The sequence below is a fragment of the Cnephaeus nilssonii genome (assembly GCF_951640355.1).
Source record: "Cnephaeus nilssonii genome assembly, chromosome: 4".
In the NCBI taxonomy this organism is placed as follows: Eukaryota; Metazoa; Chordata; class Mammalia; order Chiroptera; family Vespertilionidae; genus Cnephaeus; species Cnephaeus nilssonii.
Genome location: NC_137075.1, coordinates 3,117,611 through 3,136,413, shown reverse-complemented (window position 1 = coordinate 3,136,413; position 18,803 = coordinate 3,117,611). Strand labels below are relative to the sequence as shown.

General features: G+C 49.7%; 1 protein-coding gene across 1 annotated transcript in view; it reads right to left on the bottom strand.

The window, feature by feature from the left end:
- Positions 1–1,318: 1,318 nt before the first annotated feature.
- The window catches only part of CCDC33 (coiled-coil domain containing 33), a gene marked incomplete at both ends in the record, with an annotated part of 100,183 nt that continues 82,698 nt past the window's right edge, over positions 1,319–18,803 (bottom strand). Inside the window, 8 exons of the mRNA XM_079767689.1 lie at positions 1,319–1,441; positions 2,260–2,373; positions 2,741–2,827; positions 4,018–4,184; positions 5,122–5,212; positions 5,345–5,473; positions 5,666–5,754; positions 6,033–6,198. Of these exons, the coding sequence (XP_079623815.1) occupies positions 1,319–1,441; positions 2,260–2,373; positions 2,741–2,827; positions 4,018–4,184; positions 5,122–5,212; positions 5,345–5,473; positions 5,666–5,754; positions 6,033–6,198 (966 nt within the window). The remainder of the gene's footprint in view (positions 1,442–2,259; positions 2,374–2,740; positions 2,828–4,017; positions 4,185–5,121; positions 5,213–5,344; positions 5,474–5,665; positions 5,755–6,032; positions 6,199–18,803) is intronic.

Sequence of the window (18,803 nt, the reverse complement as noted above, 5' to 3'; positions counted from 1 at the left end):
GCTGAGAGAACAGGGCATCCGGGGCAGGCCCACCTCTCAGAGGCGAGGCCCGTGCAGTGCTCTGCTTGGCTGGACTTTGGGTAGGAGTTCCAGGTGGGTCATGGAGACTTCCTGCCAAGGTCCAGCCAGAGTCTTGGGCATGACCAGGGCTGAGGCCTGTGGGTGAGGGGCTGGTATGAGGTGGCTGACCCTGGGGATGGAAGGCCAGTATGCTTCCTCTGCCCCACCTGACCCTTCACTGGGCTTCCCTAGGCCTCAAATTCCTGCTCTGGGGGTCATGCCCACCTTTCTCAGCGCTGGGCTGTAGGCAGGGAGACTGCAGCAGAATCTTTGGTCCATTATTTGAACTGATCCCAATTTTAGCCCCCCTCACCCCTTCTGAGTTCCATAACTTCGGATCTGAACCAGGTGCCTGATACTTCCTGGCCCTTGGCTACCCAAGTCTAAGTTTTGCCGGTAGACGGGGGAGCTAGTCCTGTTTGGGACGGCAGCCTAGTTAGCCTGAAGCTTTTTACCGGGATCTGTAGGTTCTGAGTCCGCTGTTGGAGTCTTTCTGCTTTTCCCCATCACAATACTCTTTCTTGTCTCTCTCCTTCCTTTCTCTTCTCCGGGCTTGAGTCATCTTTGACTCAGAAATGTTAGAGCTGGAAAGGGTCTTACCATCCGAGAGGTCAAGCTCTGCATGGGATAGATGGGGCAACTGAAGCCTAGAGTGGTTGCTTGAGTCACCCAGGTCACATTGCATGCTTTCAGCTAGAACCCAGGGCTCCTTTCTGTGGAGGACTCCTTCCTTTATCCCATCTGCTTTCCTGTCCCTGGCTACATTGATGGGGTGTTTCACACTATTATAACTGATGGCCACAGGCAGACTTCAAGTGTCTTCCTTCCCAAGAAACAGGTAAACTAGTCTTGAAGGAATTTTAGTTATGGTAGATGTTTGGGGGCAGGTGGAAATCCCACCCTCCCTCACATCACCTAACAGAGTTGGTCTCTGGTGGTCTCACTTCTTCCAAAAGCCTGGAAGGAGCTTGTTTCCTTGGCTCCACTGTTGGAGCCTTTCTGCTTTGGAAGGACTTTTCTCCCCACCCTCCTGGGTCCACTATGGCCTTCGGCTCTCCAGAGATGGGAGGCAGGAGACTATTTCACCTCAGCAGAGGGCCCAGGCCCAGAATGAGGTCTGGGAGAAGGAATCTGGGCACCTCCAGCCTGCCCTGCTCCAGGAAAGAGGCAAATGCTCATTGACTTACAGCATTGAATGAAGTCATTTTGAGGATGTGGTCAAAACCCCCAGCACACAGCGAGGGAGCTGCTCCAGTTCTCAGGTCTGTAGGGACTCAGTCTGCTGGGAGTTTGAGGGCTTGATGAACTTCATCTCTGAGCTGGGCATCAAGGGGTCCCCTTTTGAGGGTTGCCTATCGTCCTTGGCATGGGTTGAGGAGTTCTGCATTGTGCAAAGCAAGATGAAGTGAGTTTGCCCTTGCCTCGAGGAGCATGGGGCCCATTCAAATGCAGCTTGCCTGGCAAGCCATGTCTTAGAGGGCCATGACTTCCCAAAGATTTTCAAACTCATTTAACCATAGAGGTTGTATCCAATTTCTCCGGGGCCCAGCAGGTGAATTTGCACAGGAATCCCTATGTTCCCTGTCAGTTCCCCATCTTCTTCAGACATGGCCAAGAGCCTGGAATTGAGCTGAGTACTAATGGCTCAAGAGCAGGAGCAATCAGGGGTTTTGCTCTGGGGGCTGGGTGGCCCAGGCTGAGCTTGAGGCACAGTTGTGAGCAGGTCTATTTGTTTTTAAGAAACCGCAATGTTTCTGGCAACATGCTCCTATCCCTGGCAGGTCTGTAGCATTGCAGTTGCCCAAGAAGGGTGTGCTCACAGGACAATCTTAGGCACTATGGCGTTGGGTGGTGGCCATGTGTACTTGGCTCATGAGCCAATCAGTCCTAAAGTACAGCCAGTCCCAGAGCCTCGTGTGGACACTTCATCCCCAGCTCTCTCCCTTTTGGTTCTCACCAGCACTATGGGGGAGGGGTAGTTCTGACAAAGTTTTCTATTCCCCTTAGACAGGTGAGGAATTGAGACAAGGCCAGGGCTTCTTCTGTTGGTAACAGAGTAGAAGCTGAGCCCAGGTCCTCTGAATTCCAGCTAAGGAGCTGGCTCCCCTGGACAGTTTTTTCAAGGCCCAGTGACTCCGGATAGAAGTTGCCAGCTCTACCGCCTGGACCCCAGGGAGCTCTTCCAGAGGGATCACTCACAGGCAGGTCTTCGGAGACGGAGTTTGGAGGGTGACCCAAGCCGTTCTCTTGCTCCTGCAGCTGTGTGGCCAACTCCTGCTTCTCCCGTCCCCAGCGTCGAGCTGAGTCCTCTAACTGCCACCATGGAAAGGACAGATGGGGAACCTCTCGGTAGCAGGGCCCCTCCCTGAGATCTGAGACAACCAGAGCTTGAGCCTATTCTCTGGGCAGAAAGCAAAACCCTGGCAACTTGAGCTCGCTGCTTCCCCAAGAGACCTCGGGTGGCAGGGCTGCTAGAGAGGGTCAGGTCAGTCTGACTAAGACACAGATGGGTCTTCTGAGTTCCAACATCTTACTGAACCCTGAGTCTGAGTGCACACTGGTCCTTGACTCTGGTCATAGATTGAGCCTGACCCTGCTCACACACTGATCCTCAACCCTGGTCATGGGCCAAGTGGTGAGCCTGCCCCGTCTGACCAACTAACTCCTTTGCCTCACATACCTGGTTTTCCAGGGACAGGATCCGGTTCTGAGCTTGTTCCAGTTTGGCCAGGAGGTTAATCTTGTCTGAAGTGTTGGTAAGAAGATCCTGTGGGCAAAGCAGAAACTCACACATGGCTCCAGCTGAGGCCAAACTCAGCTCTCTGATGCAGAGCCTCAGACAAGGGCTAAAGCCTCTTCTTGAAGTTCAGACCTGATATGGCAGGTGCTTTTTTCACAGCTGTTCTTCCCACAGATTTTGGAGATATGGTTTTTGCACATCAATTTTATTATTATTATTTTTAATCCTCACCTGAGGATATATTTTTTTTATCGATTTTAGAAAGAGGAAGGGAGGGAGGGAGGGAGGGAGAGAGAGAGAGAGAGAGAGAGAGAGAGAGAGAGAGAGAGAGAGAGAGAGAGACTGGTTGCTTCCATTACACACCCCGACTGGAGATCGAACTCACAACCTAGGCATGTGCTCTGACTAGGAATCAGTGCACAGGATGATGCTCCAACCAACTGAGCCACATTGGCCAGGGTTGCACATCAGTCTTTAAATGTAAAATGCATGAGGGAGTGCCCATTGATGCATAGACAGGAATGTCGAACTGGGAGTTTTTGTGAAGAGAAGAATCTGTGAAACAGGGCCCCACTGTCCCAGCACTTCACCGGGATGTCCATGCATCAGGAATGCTTTCCAACAGAACTCACCTCCTGTACTTCAAATGGCCTGTCGTTGGGTTTGCATCAAGCAGGGCCTATAGCAGCCTCAAATGTGGAGTGGGGCCAGGGCATGTCTGGAGCCTGGGCACCCACCTGTGCAGGCAGGGTTTCTGTGCACGTGGGGGGGCTGGGCCATCTGTCTCTCAGCCTCTTTGCCAGGTCTCCTGCTCCTAACTCCCCAGGGTCCCTCTGGGGTAGGGGAAAAGGACTCTCCAAGGCTGTACCAGTCCCAGGAAGTGCTTCAGACTGGAGTTTCTGAGAGGTCTGTGTGGAGTTCACGAGCAGGCCAGCCAGGTGGCAAAAGGAGTCAGAGATCAAGGGCCACTTAGGGGCTTGCTTTCTCCCAGGATGCTAGGTAAGGGTCAAGGTGAAGCTTTCAGACCCACGTGTGTCCCCCCAGGAGAAAGAGCAAGGCCTGAGGGCTGGCACTCCAAGAGACACCAGGCACATTAGAGACACTGGGAAGCCTAGCTCCTGGTCTTAGTCTTTGACTTAGATGGCACTGGGTGATGGCTGGGCACCTGCTGACCTGCACGGGCAGACCCAGGCCAAGCCTGTGCTGCTGGCTCTTACCGGCAGGGCCTGCTGCTGCAGAATGATGGGGGCTGACTGGTGGCGGCTCTTATCCAGCTCTGCCCGCAGCCTCGAGTTTTCTGCCAGCAGCACTGAGTAAAGGTCAGCAGGCAGGTTCTCTCCCGTAGGATCCTGGGGAAGTCCTGAGGCTGAGAGCGTGGGGAAGACTGAAATGGCCACAGATGTTCATGAGGTGGGCTTTCCTGTCTCCACGTCCCTGGCCTGATCTGCTCCAGCATTTTGCCCCATTCTGCCCCTCCTCTGCTCCCAAGCCTTCAATGGCTCCCCACTACCAGTGGGATCGGGTCCACACTCCTCAGACCGTTATTCTCAACTCTTTAGAATCTGTTCCCATCATTCTCCCTAACCACTCCCCTGCCATTTGTCCAGGTCTATTGTAGCTCTTCATCCTTCTAGCTTTCCTCCCTTCTCTGCTCTTGCTATGGTCATTTCCTTGGTCCTGAAGTTGCCTTCTTGTTTCTCATCTTACTCCTGGGTGACCTCAGGGCCTGAAAGGGGAGCCCTACTTTCATTGTATTCTAAAGGCCTTCAGAAGCGCGCCCCCTACTTCCCGTCCCTCGCAGTAAAGGCTGAATGCTGGCTGGGCACACAGGGGTTTCTGGTGAGGCGGCCCAGACCGGCGCAGGGAAATCTGCTTGGGCTCGCCTGCGCGGGTGTGACCTGATTCTCTCTTGCTCACCAGACCTACCTCTAAATGGCAGTTCTAGGTGGCTTTGTTTAATATCAATGGAAAAAACAAATCATTGATTTAACCAAAGCATTTTGTTTGTTTTGTATAGAAGCAGATTCTGCAAATAGGGGAGATGAGGACATAATTTGAAAAATCCTGGAGTTAAGAAATGGGAAACTTTCCGATAGCCCCTCTCTGCTGCTCTGGTCTGCAGCGTTCTCCCCTACCTCCTTCCAGTCCGGCTCGTACACTGTGTCCCGATGTGTCCTGTGGGTTTCCTGGGAGGAGAGAGTGCAAGGGCCTATGAATAGGGGAGTACCACCATCTGCCACAATTGGGAGCAGCTCCTGGAACGGGGAAGCTCTGGGAAGGGAGGAACTCCAGGGCCTGGATGACTCCGGGGAGCGGCTCACCCCTGCGGGGCTTTCCCTGCAGCCTGTTGGGCAGGGGCTCGCTCCTCTCCTGAAGCTTGCTCCTCAGCACGCCCTCCATCTTCTCAATCACCTGGGGAGTAGAGTGCAGAGGCTGGGCTGGGCTGGGCTGGGCAGGGCAGGGCTGGGCTGGGCTGGGCTGGGCTGGGGGCTCCACACATTCCCTCCGTGGCTGGCCCCGCAGCCCCCCGCCCCCCGCACCTGCCTTTTCCTGGTGCCGCACGGTGTCCTCCAGCGCCTTCACCTTCTGCAGCTTGTCTTGGTGCCGCTGCAGCAGCGTGTCCTGTGGCTGCTGAGTCTGGTTCAGAAGCAGCTCTTTCTCTCGGTCGTTCTTCTGATGGTGGGGACAGGGGCAAGAGGGAAGAAGGAGTGCCTGGGTGTACCCTTGGCCTAGAGGGCTCACCCCAGCCCCTCTGCTGAGGTCTCCACTGTGCTGGCTCCGCTCCCTCTAGGCCTTCTCCCTTCTGCTCCCAGACACTTCTCCACAGATTCCCGCCCTCGCTCCCCATACTCTGCCCCAGCTCACTCGAATCAGCTCATTCTGCAGATGCTGCACCTTGTCCCTCAGTTTCTTTATGTCCAGCTCCCTCAGCAGCAGTTTCTGCTTCATGGACACTGGTGCTGGGGGCATGGGGAGAGAAGGCTCAGGCAGGAAGCATCTTCCAGCTCAAATCAGCACAGTTTGATGGTGCGGGCAGGTGTCTCTCAGCCCTGAGGCTTGGGACAGGACTGGATTCCCTGTTTCCCACTATGGAGAGGGCCCAGCTGGCTCCTATCAGCCCGTGTCCAGTAACATGAACCCCTGGGAAAGGTTCCCCACCGCCCTGTCCCACAATTCAGAGCCGAGGCTCAGGCGGGCACCCAGACCCTCTTGGTGGCCTTTATGCCCTCACTCAGCTTCTGGGTCTTGTCAGCATTGTCCTGCTCCTCCTCCATTTCCTCCGGGGTCAGGTGGCTCCTCAGCATGCGATTCTCTGCCTCCAGGACCCTGGCCTGTTTCCGCAGCGACAGGATGTCCTCAGCCATCGTCTGTATGGCCTGTCGGTAGCTGTTTATCTCCTGTGGATCCCAGTGCTCAGAGTTGAGCATCCGGCCCACATCTGTACCCACACTTAGGAGTTGGTGGGTCAACCCCAAGGCCGACGGACAGCATGCCCTCAACTCTTAGCAACTCCTCTGAGGGGTGGTCATAATTTGGTCTGCACCATGTGACTAGTCGCACTCGGGTTCTTTCCCAGGGTCATGCCTCTTCCTGTGATGCCAGCTGGGGGGACCCAGGGCTCAGACACCAGGTGAGGAAGATGGTGAGTGATGGAGACTCGACGGGACCTGGAGCCAGGTTTCCAGGGCTACTTCTCTGGCTTCTCCCTGCTCCTGCTCTTCTTTTTCTAATTCCTCTCCTTCCTCATGTCACTGAGAACCCAGGGAACTCAGAAACTCCACTGACTGCCACTTGGGAACTGACTGCAGGCACCAGCACCCCGGCCAGCTTAGGGGTCAGGAAAGGAGGCCTGGGAGATCCGGCTCCAAGATCTGGGGCCAGGGTGCCAGGCTCTGCTGTTAGGTTAAGAGTAACAAAAATCTTGATATCTGGCATTCATTGAGCTTCACTGTGTTCCAGGTTAGGAGGGGGGCTCCCTGCAGTTGTCCTCACAACAAGCCTGAGGGGGTCGGCACTCTTATCCTCCTCATTTTATCGGCAAGGACACCAAGGCCCAGGTGGGCAACTAGCTTGGTCAGTTACAAAACTGAGCAGCGGAGCCAAGGTCCGAAACCTGCACTCCGGCTCACAGACTCCGTGGCAGGAGTCTGTGTTCTAAGTGCTGTGCAATCCTACCATGAGGCTCCAACATGGAGACATCACAGTATGTTGAGAAGTGATGCAACAGGCTACTAAAAAGAATTATCAGTGTGATCTCAATCTGGGGAAATGACTTATGTCTGACCTTCTGTGTGCATAGGACAATTACTAAGCTATATTTACATGCATTAATTTCATAATTAGAAAGTCCCTCTTGTTACTTAGAAAAAGTTTTATAAAGGGAGTTTCTTAAATCTAAACAGCACAAGATATAACAGGGACCCAAAACATGAGGCCAGAAAGGTCCATAGAAGGGGAGGAGGTGGGTGCTCGGCTGGGGGAGGAGCGGGTGAAGTCAGGAATTGAAGCCCCGGTGGCTTGGCCTCCCAGTGACTGCGGAGGACTTGCACATGGAGGTGGGGCTCCTAAAACGGCCAAGGCCCCAAGTCTCCCAGAAGCAGAATTCTGTACCCCGTTTCCACCTACGCCTCAGCTGACTGGGCACGAGGCCCGGCTCCCAGCCACTGCCAACCACCAGCTGCAGGCTGGGCCACTGGCTTCTTGGTGAGGGGCTCCTGGACAGCAGGGGTTCATCAGACACCACTTGTCACCTGCTGCTGTCTAGTCTTTTGGCTGGATTCCCTCTAACCAGTGCCAGGGCCGGGCCCATTTCTCCAGCACCTGCTCCAGTCGAGTTCCAGGTCTCGGCTCCCCCAGATCTGCCCACATGGTGCCCTCAGACAGTCCGTTAATTAGGAGCCAGCCCAGAGCCCACACAGGGCTTTATGGTCGGGCCCTGGTCACAGCCCAGCTTGGCCACTGACTCACTGAGTGAACTGAGACAGGCCCCTTCCTTATGAGCCTCAGATTCCTCAGCCAGGATAAACACAGGTGCTGTAGGGCTCAGAGTCAGAGTGTGTGGGGCGGCTGGCATAGGGCCTTGCCAGGGCAGGTAGGACCTGGAGGTATCCATTCCCATCCAACCCTATTTCTGTTCAGTGGCCGCTTTATCAGCAGGTCAGACCCCTTCCTCTTTTTCCTGGCTGCCTTACTCATCACTTTGGAGAATTGCTTGGATACTGGATACTATTTAATGTTGAACACATGCAAACCTATGATCTAGCAGTTGTATTCCCAAGTATATACCCAATAAACATGCAAGTGTGAATGCATCTAGAAGCAGAGGTAAGAACATTGCCACCAGCCTTATTTGTAACTAGAGGCCCAGTGCACGAAATTCGTGCACGGGAGGAGGGTGTCCCACAGCCCAGCCTGCACCCTCTCCCATCTGGGACCCCTTGAGGGATGTCCGACTGCCCTTTTAGGCCCGATCATCCCTCTTACAATCCAGGACCGCTGGCTCCTAACTGCTCGCCTGCCTGCCTTCCTGATTGCCCCTAACCACTTCTGCCTGCCAGCCTGATCACCCCCTAACCACTCCGCTGCCAGCCTGACTGCTCCCCTACCAGCCTGTTTGCCCCTAACTGCCCTTCCCTGCAGGCCTGGTCACCCCTAACTGCCCTCCCCTGCAGGTCTGGTCACCCCTAACTGCCCTCCCCTGCAGGTCTGGTCCTCCCCAACTGCTCTCCCCTGAAGGCCTGGGTCCCCCCCAACTTTCCTTCCCTGCAGGCCCGGTCGCCCCCAACTTCCCTCCTCTGCCGGCCTGGTCACCCCTAACTGCCCTCCCCTGCAGGCTTGATTGCCCCCAACTGCCCTCCCTTGCAGGCCTGGTCCCTCCCAACTGCCCTCCCCTGCTGGCCATATTGTGGCAGCTATCTTTGACCACATGGGGGCAGCCATCTTGTGTGTTGGAGTGACAGTCAATTTGCATATTACTCTTTTATTAGATAGAATAGAGGCCTGGTGCATGGGTGGGGGCTGGCTGGTTTGCCCTGAAGGGTGTCCTGGATCAGGGTGGGGGTTCCCTTGGGATGTGGGGCTGCCTGGGTGAGGGGCCTGTGGTGGTTTGCAGGCCGGCCACGCCCCCGGCGACCCAAGCGGAGGCCCTGGTATCTGGGATTTATTTATCTTCTATAATTGAAACTTTGTAGCCTTAAGCAGAGGCCAAGGCAGGCCAGGGCTGCGGAAACTTGGCTTCCTCCATCGCCGGGGGCAACTCAAGCCTCCTGCTCTCTCCAGCTCTGTGGCTGCTGCCATTTTTGTTGGGATTAATTTATCTTCTATAATTGAAACTTTGTAGCCTTAAGCAGGCCAGGGCAGGCGGAAAGCTTGGCTTCCTCCATTGCCAGGGAAACCCAAGCCTCCTGCTCTCTCCGTGGCCACAGCCATCTTGGTTGGGTTAATTTGCATACTTGCTCCTGATTGGCTGGTGGGTGTGGCTTGTTGTAGAGGAGGTATGGCCAATTTGCATATTACTCTTTTATTAGATAGGATAACCCTCAACTGGACACGACACAAATGCCCCTCACAGTAGAATGGTGACATAGTCATACAGTGGAATACCAGACAGCAATAAAAATGAGCCAACATCAGCTACATGCAACCACATGGAGAAATCTCTCAAATATAGCACACAAAAGAAGTCAAACACAAAATACCTACTCTATGATTCCATGTAGATTTGGTTAAAAAATAGACAAACTCAAGCATAAAGTTAGAAGTCAGGGTATGAGATCCATTTGAGGAGGTGATTGGGAGGCACTAGGGAGCTTTGAGGGTGCCTCTTGACCTTCATTGAGCATTTACTATGCACTTTGTAATAATTCAACACAGCGAATACACCTATGTTTTTTGTGCATTTGTCTGAATGTGTGCTGTACTTCACATAAACAAATTAAAAACATTTAACGAATTAAAAAATAAATGAAATCCTGGCTCAAGTTTGGTTGAGTACATGAAGCCTCCACACAGCAGCCCTCCTCTGGGGACCCTCTCAACTCACCACAACAATGGGCTCTTCTCAGCTCTGAGCTGTGAATGCTTCTTTGGGTCCTGCTCCTGGGCCCTCACTGCAGCCTCTGTACCCTGAGAGGCCTCCTCGCAGTTTGATTCTGGGAGGCTGGACGGATTCAGCGATGCCTCCTGGCAGGCCCTTCTGAAAATGAGCAGGTGTGCACACTGATAGTTGTCGAGGGCTGGCACGATGCCTCAGAACATCCTGAGACTCCACTGGTTCAGTGACATAAGGTCACACTGCCACAAATGTGGAGCTAACACTGGAACTCAGACTTACTCCAACACCTGTGCTCTTTGCATCTGCTTGATTGAGGAAGGCTGGGGCCTCACCCAGAGGGAAGAAGAATGACTGACTGAATCTGTCTACAGAAATTAAGGGGCACTGATGGAGGAGGTGGCCAGTCTAGGTACCAATGTCCATCTGATGTTCTGAGGCCCCATTCTGCCTTGTCCCTGAGGCCAAGATTGCCTTGGGGCAAAGGTGGAAGAAGGAGTTCCCCTGTCTGCTCTTCAAGGAGCCAAATGTGTGCAGGCCTCTGTGTCAGAAGAGGTGGGTGTAGCTCATCTCACTGTCCCCACCTGCACCTAGCCCAGCACAGTGTGAAAACAGCAGATTTGAATAAGCCAGCCTGATCCCATTGCTGCCTCACCAGCTTCTTCTTCAGGTGAAGCCTGCCCAAAGTAGGGGAGGGGGCAGAGGGGCCCCAGGCAAGGAAGAATCCTGCTGGATGCTGCAGTCCGAGCACTTAGTCTATGTGTGTGCTGGCGGAGGGCTGAGATTTCTACGGCTGTGGTTCAGAGTGAGCTCCTGAGGTTTGGATCAGATGCAAAGCCTGGCATATAAAAACTCTTACAAGCTTCCCCTCATGCACACTAATCAGCCCTTCCCCTCCCACACTCTTATTTCTCCCTTCATACCTCCACTCCTGCATTCCTACAACCTAACTTGTCCTTTTATATTCCATCCAGAAAAAATTTAAAAAAATATATCTTTTTATTGATTTCAGATGGATAGGGAGAGGGAGAGAGAGACAGAAACATCACTGATGAAAGAATCATTGGTCGGCTGTCTCCTGCACGCCCCACACTGGTGATTGAGCTGCGATTCAGGCCTGTGCCCTGACTGGGAATCAAACTGTGACTCCTGGTTCATAGGTTGATGCTCCACCCCTGAGCCACGCCAGCTGGGCCAGAAACTTTTAACCACATGAGACCGATAGTGTGTGAGTGTGTGTGCACGGAGGGCGTCCCAGGGGAAGGGGTTGCCAGGCCCTCAGTCTACTCCGTGAATCTGATCACCCCCTTCCCATTCAGGGCTCATCTTTTTCTAGGATCCCTTGTTCTTCATCCCAGCAGTCCCAGGGTGAGCAAAGCTCTTTTCTGAACACCCCCCTTGGCAGATGAAGAAAGCTGAGACCCAGATAAAGTGGGTGTCCTCTCCTCAGCCAGATGGGCCCTGCTGGAGGAGGGAGCATGGCTTCTTCAGGACTCCACTCCTTGGAGAGCAGCTCTATAGACCTTCCCAGGCCCCTGTGCCACCCCAGCCTGGCTGCTCTCTGAGCATGAGGTCTTCCCAGGAAGATGGAGAGGGACCTGGTCCTTGCTTATCCTCCTCAGTCTCTACCCTGGCCAGTGTTCTCTGTCCATGGGCCCCAGAGAGGTAGCCTGGCAGGCCTGTCCTCCTTCCCCAGTTTGCCCACCCTCATAGCAGAGTGGAAACCTTGGGCAGCACAGCTGAGCTGAGGAGCTGCAGCCTGACTTATCCAAGCAGCCTGGCTGGGCTTCCCGCTCAGGGCCACATTCTGCGTCACAGTCCGGCCTTGAGAACACACAGGACACCATGTCTCAGATTTCATGTCATGGTCTTGCCCCTCTGCCTGCTTCCTCTTTCCCCCAGTTCCCAGCCTGCTTGGTCTGGCACTGACTACTTATGCCTGACCCTGAGTGCCCACTGCATCCCCTCACTCCCTGATACCCCACAAGGACCCAGCTCTCAGCAGTGAGCCCAAGGTCACGAAGACTAGTTAGAAAGCCTAGGCCAGAAGCAGATCAGTGAGTGCCTGATCACACTTGCGGAGCACCACTGTGTGCCAGGTCTGTGCCACGCTGGGGCCATGAAGCACAAAGGAGCCCATATAGTCTCTGCCTGTAGTGGTCTCCCCTCTACACTGAGAAGATGGCAAGAAGTACCTGTAAAAGAGGAAAGTTCAGAGAAGGCTCTTAACTCATCCTGGTGTCCAGGAAGGCTTCCTGGAGGAGGTGATAATCTGAGCTGACTCTTTGAAGATGAGTAGGTGTTACCTGGGGTAGGGAGAAGGCCCTCTGGGCAGAGAAGACACTGTGGCAAAGGCAGAGAGGTGAGAGAATGTGTGATGAGGAACAAAGCAGGCAAATTTCTGGAGAGCAGGATGCAGGGAAGAGGGGTAGGAGTATGGCTGGAGAGGTGTCAGGGAAGACAGAAGAGGGCCTTGAAGGTCAGTCTCAGGAGCTTGGACTGACTATTGAAGGGTCTAAGCTGGGGATAGGGGGTGCATGTGACACCTCTCTGGTTGTTTAACACAAAGAATAAATGGGGGAATGGAGGCCAAGAGCAGCGGGCAAGGTGACACATGGGACCTGCTCAGGTAAAGGCAGTGGGCATGAAGATGAGGGCAGGAGCTGCAGGAGGGAGAAGAGCAAGGAGAAGGAGGAGAAAGCGGGGAGGAGGAGGAGGAGAATCTTGGGTCTTATGAGGGAGGACGTACATGCAGGAAGTGACGGGGAGAAGGTGCTGGCTTGGGGAGGGGAGGGGCATGTTGAGTGTGAGGTGCTTATGCGGCCTCCAGGTGGAGGTGACCACAGGCAGTTGATGGCGGTCAAGCTTGAAGAGAATCTCGGGCTGGAGATGTGAGATGGAGGGGTGGGAGGCAGCCCTCAGAGGTGTGAGTGAAGCCTTGGAATGGAGGAGAGTTTCCATAGTTAGGGGAAGTGTAGAGTAGCGTGGAGGATGGGCTGAAGAACAAAGGGAGGGTGGTTGTGGGAGAGGAGTCTTCAAGATCAGGGCAATTGTCAGAGACATGGGAGGAAAAGGGCGAAATCAGGCTGGAAAGCAGAGCTTCAAAATGAAGGGACAATGGCCTTCCTTGTTGGGGAATGGCACATCATATAACATAGAACTCTCAACCTCAAAACCTGGATACAAAAATAAAACTACACAATTAAAAATATTAAAGAGCTGGCAAGACAGTGAGGAATTATTGGACAGAGATAAGGGACGGATGGGGACCCGTACAGTGGAATACTACACAATAATAAAAAGGAGGAACCACAGCACCAAATAACCACACAGATGAGGTGAGCAAAAGAACCATACACAAAATAATGCACATGGCAGGATGTCCTTTAAAGTTAACAACAGGGACTATTAGCCACAGTGATTAGGGAAGCACACTTAGGTGATGACAGTATAAAGCAGCAAAGCAATACAGTAAGCTGGCACAGTGATCTTGTCTAGGAAAGGAGGGGTGTGAGGGGCTTCCAGGCACTGGGGATGTTTTATTTCTTGACCTAGGTAGTGGTTTCATGGACATCCTATAATAATAAAAGCTAATATGGCCCTGGCCAATTTGGCCCAGTGGATAGAGCACCGTCCTGTGGACTGAAGGGTCCCAGGTTTGATTCTGGCCAAGGGCACATGCCCGGGTTGCGGGCTCGATCCCCTGTGGGGGGCATTGCAGGAGGCAGCCAATCAATGATTCTCTCTCATCATTGATGTTTTTATCTCTCTCTACCTTTTCCTTCCTCTCTGAAATCAATAAAGAAATATATTTAAAAAAATAAATATAAGCTAATATGCTAAATGTCCGGTCGTCCAGTTGTCCGTTCAATCAATCAAAGCATAATATGCTAAGGCCACTCAACTGCTCGCTATGACATGCACTGACCACCAGGGGGCAGATGCTCTGACCGGTAGGTTAGCTTGCTGCTGGGGTCCAGCCAATCAGGACTGAGTGAGAAGGGCTGGACATGCCCTGGAGCCCTCCCACAGTCCCTCCCCGGCCCTGATTGTGCACCAGTGGGGTACCTTGGCCTGGCCTGCACCCTCTCACAATCCGGAACCCCTCAGGGGATGTTGGAGAGCTGTTTTTGGCCTGATCCTACAGGCCAGGCTGAGGAACCCCACAGGTGCATGAATTCATGCACCAGGCCTCTAGTTTGTTTTATAATAACTTGGTTGTGTTGTATTTTATTTTTATATTCAATGCAATTTTTCCATGTGGGTTACATTTTATAATTTAAAAGGTTTTTAAAAATATGTTTTTATTATTTTATTATTTAATTTTTTTGTTAATTCTCACCTGAGGATATTTTTCCATTGATTTTTAGAAAGTGCAAGGGAGGAGGAGAGACAGAGAGAGAGAAACATTGATGTGAGACAAACACATCAATTGGTTGCCTCCCGCATGCACCCTGACCAGGGCCGGGGATCAAGCTGTAATGGATACATGCCCTTGTCTGGAATTGAACCCTGATAGAGCATCAGTCCATGGGCTGATGCTCTATCTACTGAGCAAAAGTGGCTAGGGCTGTTTTTATTGATTTCAGAGAGAGGATGAGAGAGGGAGAGATAGATAGAAACATCAATGATGAGAGAGAATCATCGATCAGATGCCTCCTGCATGCCCTATTGATGATTGAGCCCGAAACCCAGGTATGTGCCCTGACTGGGAATTAAATTGTGACCTCCTGATGCTCAACCATTGAGCCACACTGGTCTGGCAAAAAATGTTTTTTTGTTTGTTTGGTTTTTAAAAATATATATTTTTATTGATTTTAGAGAGGAAGGGAGAGGGAGAGAGAGAGATAGAAACATCAATGATGAGAATCATTGATTGGCTGCCTCCTGCACATCCCCTACTGGGGATTGAGCCTGCAACCCAGGCATGTGCCCTTGGCCGGAATCAAACCTGGGACCCTTCAGTCTGCATGCCGACGCTCTATCCACTGAGCCAAACCAGCTAGGATGGGCAAAAAAGGTTTTTGAAAAAAGGAGAGAAGGATTTACTTCCAGCCGAGATGGCAAAGTAGGTCAATGTTTTGCTTGCATCCTCTTATGACTACACCAAAATTAGAGAACAACTACTCTTGAGAACCACCTCATGCCTAGCTAAATAAAACTTCTCTAACTAAGGATATAATGAAGAAGCCACTGGAGACTGATAGGAGGGGAGAAGATGTGGAACAGGAAGGTTTCACACCCATGGTGTGGTAATTAAGAATCAGGAGGTATATCTTGGATGCAGAGGTCCCCCCTGAGGAGAGACGGGTCCCAGCCCACACCGGGCTCCCCAGCCTGAAGCACCAGTGCCAGGAAGAGGATTCCCCACAACACCTGGCTGTGAAAACCAGCAGGGTTAGCAGCTAAGTGAGACAGAAAGCTATTGGAGCTCCAGGTGTTCCTCTTGAGGGGCTTGTTCATGGACTCTCTGGCTCACAAACTCATTCATTTGAAGTTTGCAGGAAAAACAACTCGAAAAATGCTAGGGACCTATGGGGAGGAACTGAATTGACTAGCTTCAGGGTGAGGGATGGAGGGGCAGGGGTCAGGGGAGCTGTCTCCAGGGATGGAAGTGCTAGCAGTCACCATTGCTCCTTTGTTGAACTCTTACACCTAAAGGAACAAGGAAAAGAACAAACAGCCAAAAGTGAGGAGAAGAAAGGACATAATAAAGGTCAGAGCATAAATAAATAAATAAATAAATAAATAAATAAATAAATAAAATTGAGTCTAGCCCTGGCTGGGTGGCTCAGTTGGTTAGAATGTTGTCCCATACACTAAAAGGTTATGGGTTTGATTCCTGGTCGGGGCACATGCTTAGGTTGTGGGTTTCATCCTTGGTCGGGGCACGTACAGGAGACAACTGATCAATGTTTCTCTCTCAGATTGATGTTTCTCTCTTTCCCCTTTCCTTTCTCTCTAAAACAAACAAACAAACAAACAAACAAACAAACATATCCTTGGGTGAGGAAATATAATACAGGAAAAAAATGAGTCTAAGATATGTTAGAAAAAAAATCAATGAAACCAAGAGATGGTTCTTTGAAAAGATTAACAAAATTGATAAACCGCTAGCCAGACTCATCAAGAAACAAAGAGAGAAGACCCAAATAAATAAAATCAGAAACAAAAGTGGAGAAATGACAACCAACACCACAGAAATACAAAGGATTATAAGGACATACTATGAACTATCATATGCCAACAAATTGGACAACCTTGAAAAAATGGATAAATTTCTAGAAACATACAATTTTCCAAGGCTAAATCAGGAAGAAACAAAAATGTGAACAGAGTGATAACTGTTAATAAAATTGAACAGTAATAAAATATTCCCAACAAGCAAAAGCCCTGGGCTAAATGGCTTTACAGGTGAATTTTATCAAACTTTCAAAGAATTAATAATTCTAAAAAAAATTGAAGAGGAAGAAAAGGTCCGAAACTCATTTTATGAGGCCAAAATTACTCTAATACCCAAACCAGACAGACACTACAAGACAGAAAATTATAGGCCAATATCCTTGATGAAAGTAGATGCAAAAAATCTTCAATAAAATATTAGCAAACAGAATTCAGTGACACATTATAAAGGTTATTCTCTATGATCAAATGGGAGTTAGTTCCAGGATGCAAGGTTAGTCCAATGTCCACAAATCAGTCAATGTGATACCCCATATAAACAAAACAAAAGTTAAAATTTATAATATTATTAGATGCAGAAAAAGCATTTGAGAAATCCAATATCCATTTATGATAAAAACTCTCAGCACAGTGGGAATAGAGGGAACATACCTCAACATAATAAAGGCCACATATAAGAAACCCACAGCCGCTGAAACCGGTTTGTCGGCCTGCGGACTCAAGGGTCCCAGGTTCAATTCTGGTCAAGGGCATGTACCTTGGTTGTGGGCACATCCCCAGTAGGGGGTGTGCAAAAGGCAGCTGATCGATGTTTCTCTCTCATCGATGTTTCTAACTCTCTATCCCTCTCTCTTCCTCTCTGTAAAAAATCAATAAAATATATTAAAAAAAAAAAAAGAAACCCACAGCCAACATTATACACCACAGTGAAAAGCTGAAAGCCTTTTCTTTAAGATCAGGAACAATGCAAGGATGTTCACTTGTATAACTTTTATTCAACACAGTATTGGAAGTAATAGCCATAGTGATTAGACAAGAAATAGAAGGCAGAAGGCATTCAGATGGAAAAGAAGAAGTAAAACTGGCATTTTTTTTTTGCAGATGACATGATACTATATATAGAGAACCCTAAAGATTCCACAAAAAACCATTAGAACTAATAAGTGAATTCAGTAAAGTAGCAGGATACAAAATAAATATTTAAAAATTGGTTGCATTTTTATATATCAATAACAAACTATTAGAAAGAGAAGTTTAACCTTTTGCACTTGGATGTCGAGTGTGACTTGACACGGTTAGCATTAGAATAAAGGAATCGAGAAAAAAGCAAGCGAGTGCAAAGGGTTAAAAAATCCCATTTACAATTGCATAAAAAAGAATAAAATACTTAGAAATATATTTAGTCAAAGAGATAAAAGACTTGTGCTTGAAAAATTATAAGACATTGAAGAAAGAAATTGAAAAAGATACAAATAAATGGAAGCATATACTGTGTTCATGGATAAGAAGAGTTAATTAACATCAGTAAAATGTCCATAATACCCAAAGCAATTTAAAGATTCAGTGAAATCCTATCAAAATACCAATGGCATTTTTTTCACAGAACTAGAATAAATAATCCTAAAATTTAAATGAAACCACAGCCCTAGCCAGTTTGGCTCAGTGGCTGGAGTGCCGACCTGCGGACCGAAGGGTCCTGGGTTCAGTTCCAGTCAAGGGCATGTACCTTGGTTTAGGCTCTTCCCCAGCCCGGGTCCTGCTTGGGGCATGTGCAGGAGGCAGCCAATCGATGTGTTTCTGTCACATCAATATTTCTCTTTATCTTTCCCTCTCTTTTCCACTCTCTCTAAAAATCAATGGAAAAATATCCTCAGGTAAGAATAAAAAATAAAATAATAAATAAATGGAACCTCAGACCCCAAATAGCCAAAGCAATCTTGAGAAAGAAGGTTGGAGGTATCACACTACCTGATATTCAACTATATACTATAAGGCTATAGAAATCAAAACAGCATGGTACTGTTATAAAAACAGACACACAGATCAGTGGAACAGAACGAGAGCCCAGAAATAAACACATGCCTACATGGTCAATTAATGTCTGATGAAGGAGGCAATGGGGTAAAGACAGTCTATGCAATAAATGGTGTTAGAGAAACTGGACAGATATGTGCAAAAATGGAAACTTTCTTATACCATATACAAAAAATAAACTCGAAATGGATCAAATACTTAAATGTAAGACCTGAAACCATAAAACTTCCAGAAAAACCATAGCATAGGCAGTAAATTCTTTGACATTGCTCCCTCTTGGATATGTCTCCTTGGACAAGGGAAATAAAAGAAAAATAAGCAAATGGAACGACATCAAACTAAAAAATTCTTTTTTCCCATCACCATTTATCCCTCTTCCACCTCTACACAGCCCCTTTCCCCCTGCAATCACCACACTGTTGTCCATGTCCATGAGGTATTTCTCTTTTTTGCTCAATCCCTTCATCAAACTAAAAAGTTTGTGCACAGTAAAGGGAACTATCAACAAAATGAAAAACAGTCTACTGAATAAAAAAAGATATGCACCAATGACACACCTGTTATAAAGGGGTTAATATCCAAAATATATAAGGAACTCATACCACCTAACACCACCCCACTAATCCAATTAAAAGGGGCAGAGGGCCTGAGGAGACATTTCTTCAAAGAAGACATACAGATGGCCAGTAGACATGAAAAGGTGTTCAACATCACTATCATCAGGGAAATGTAAAT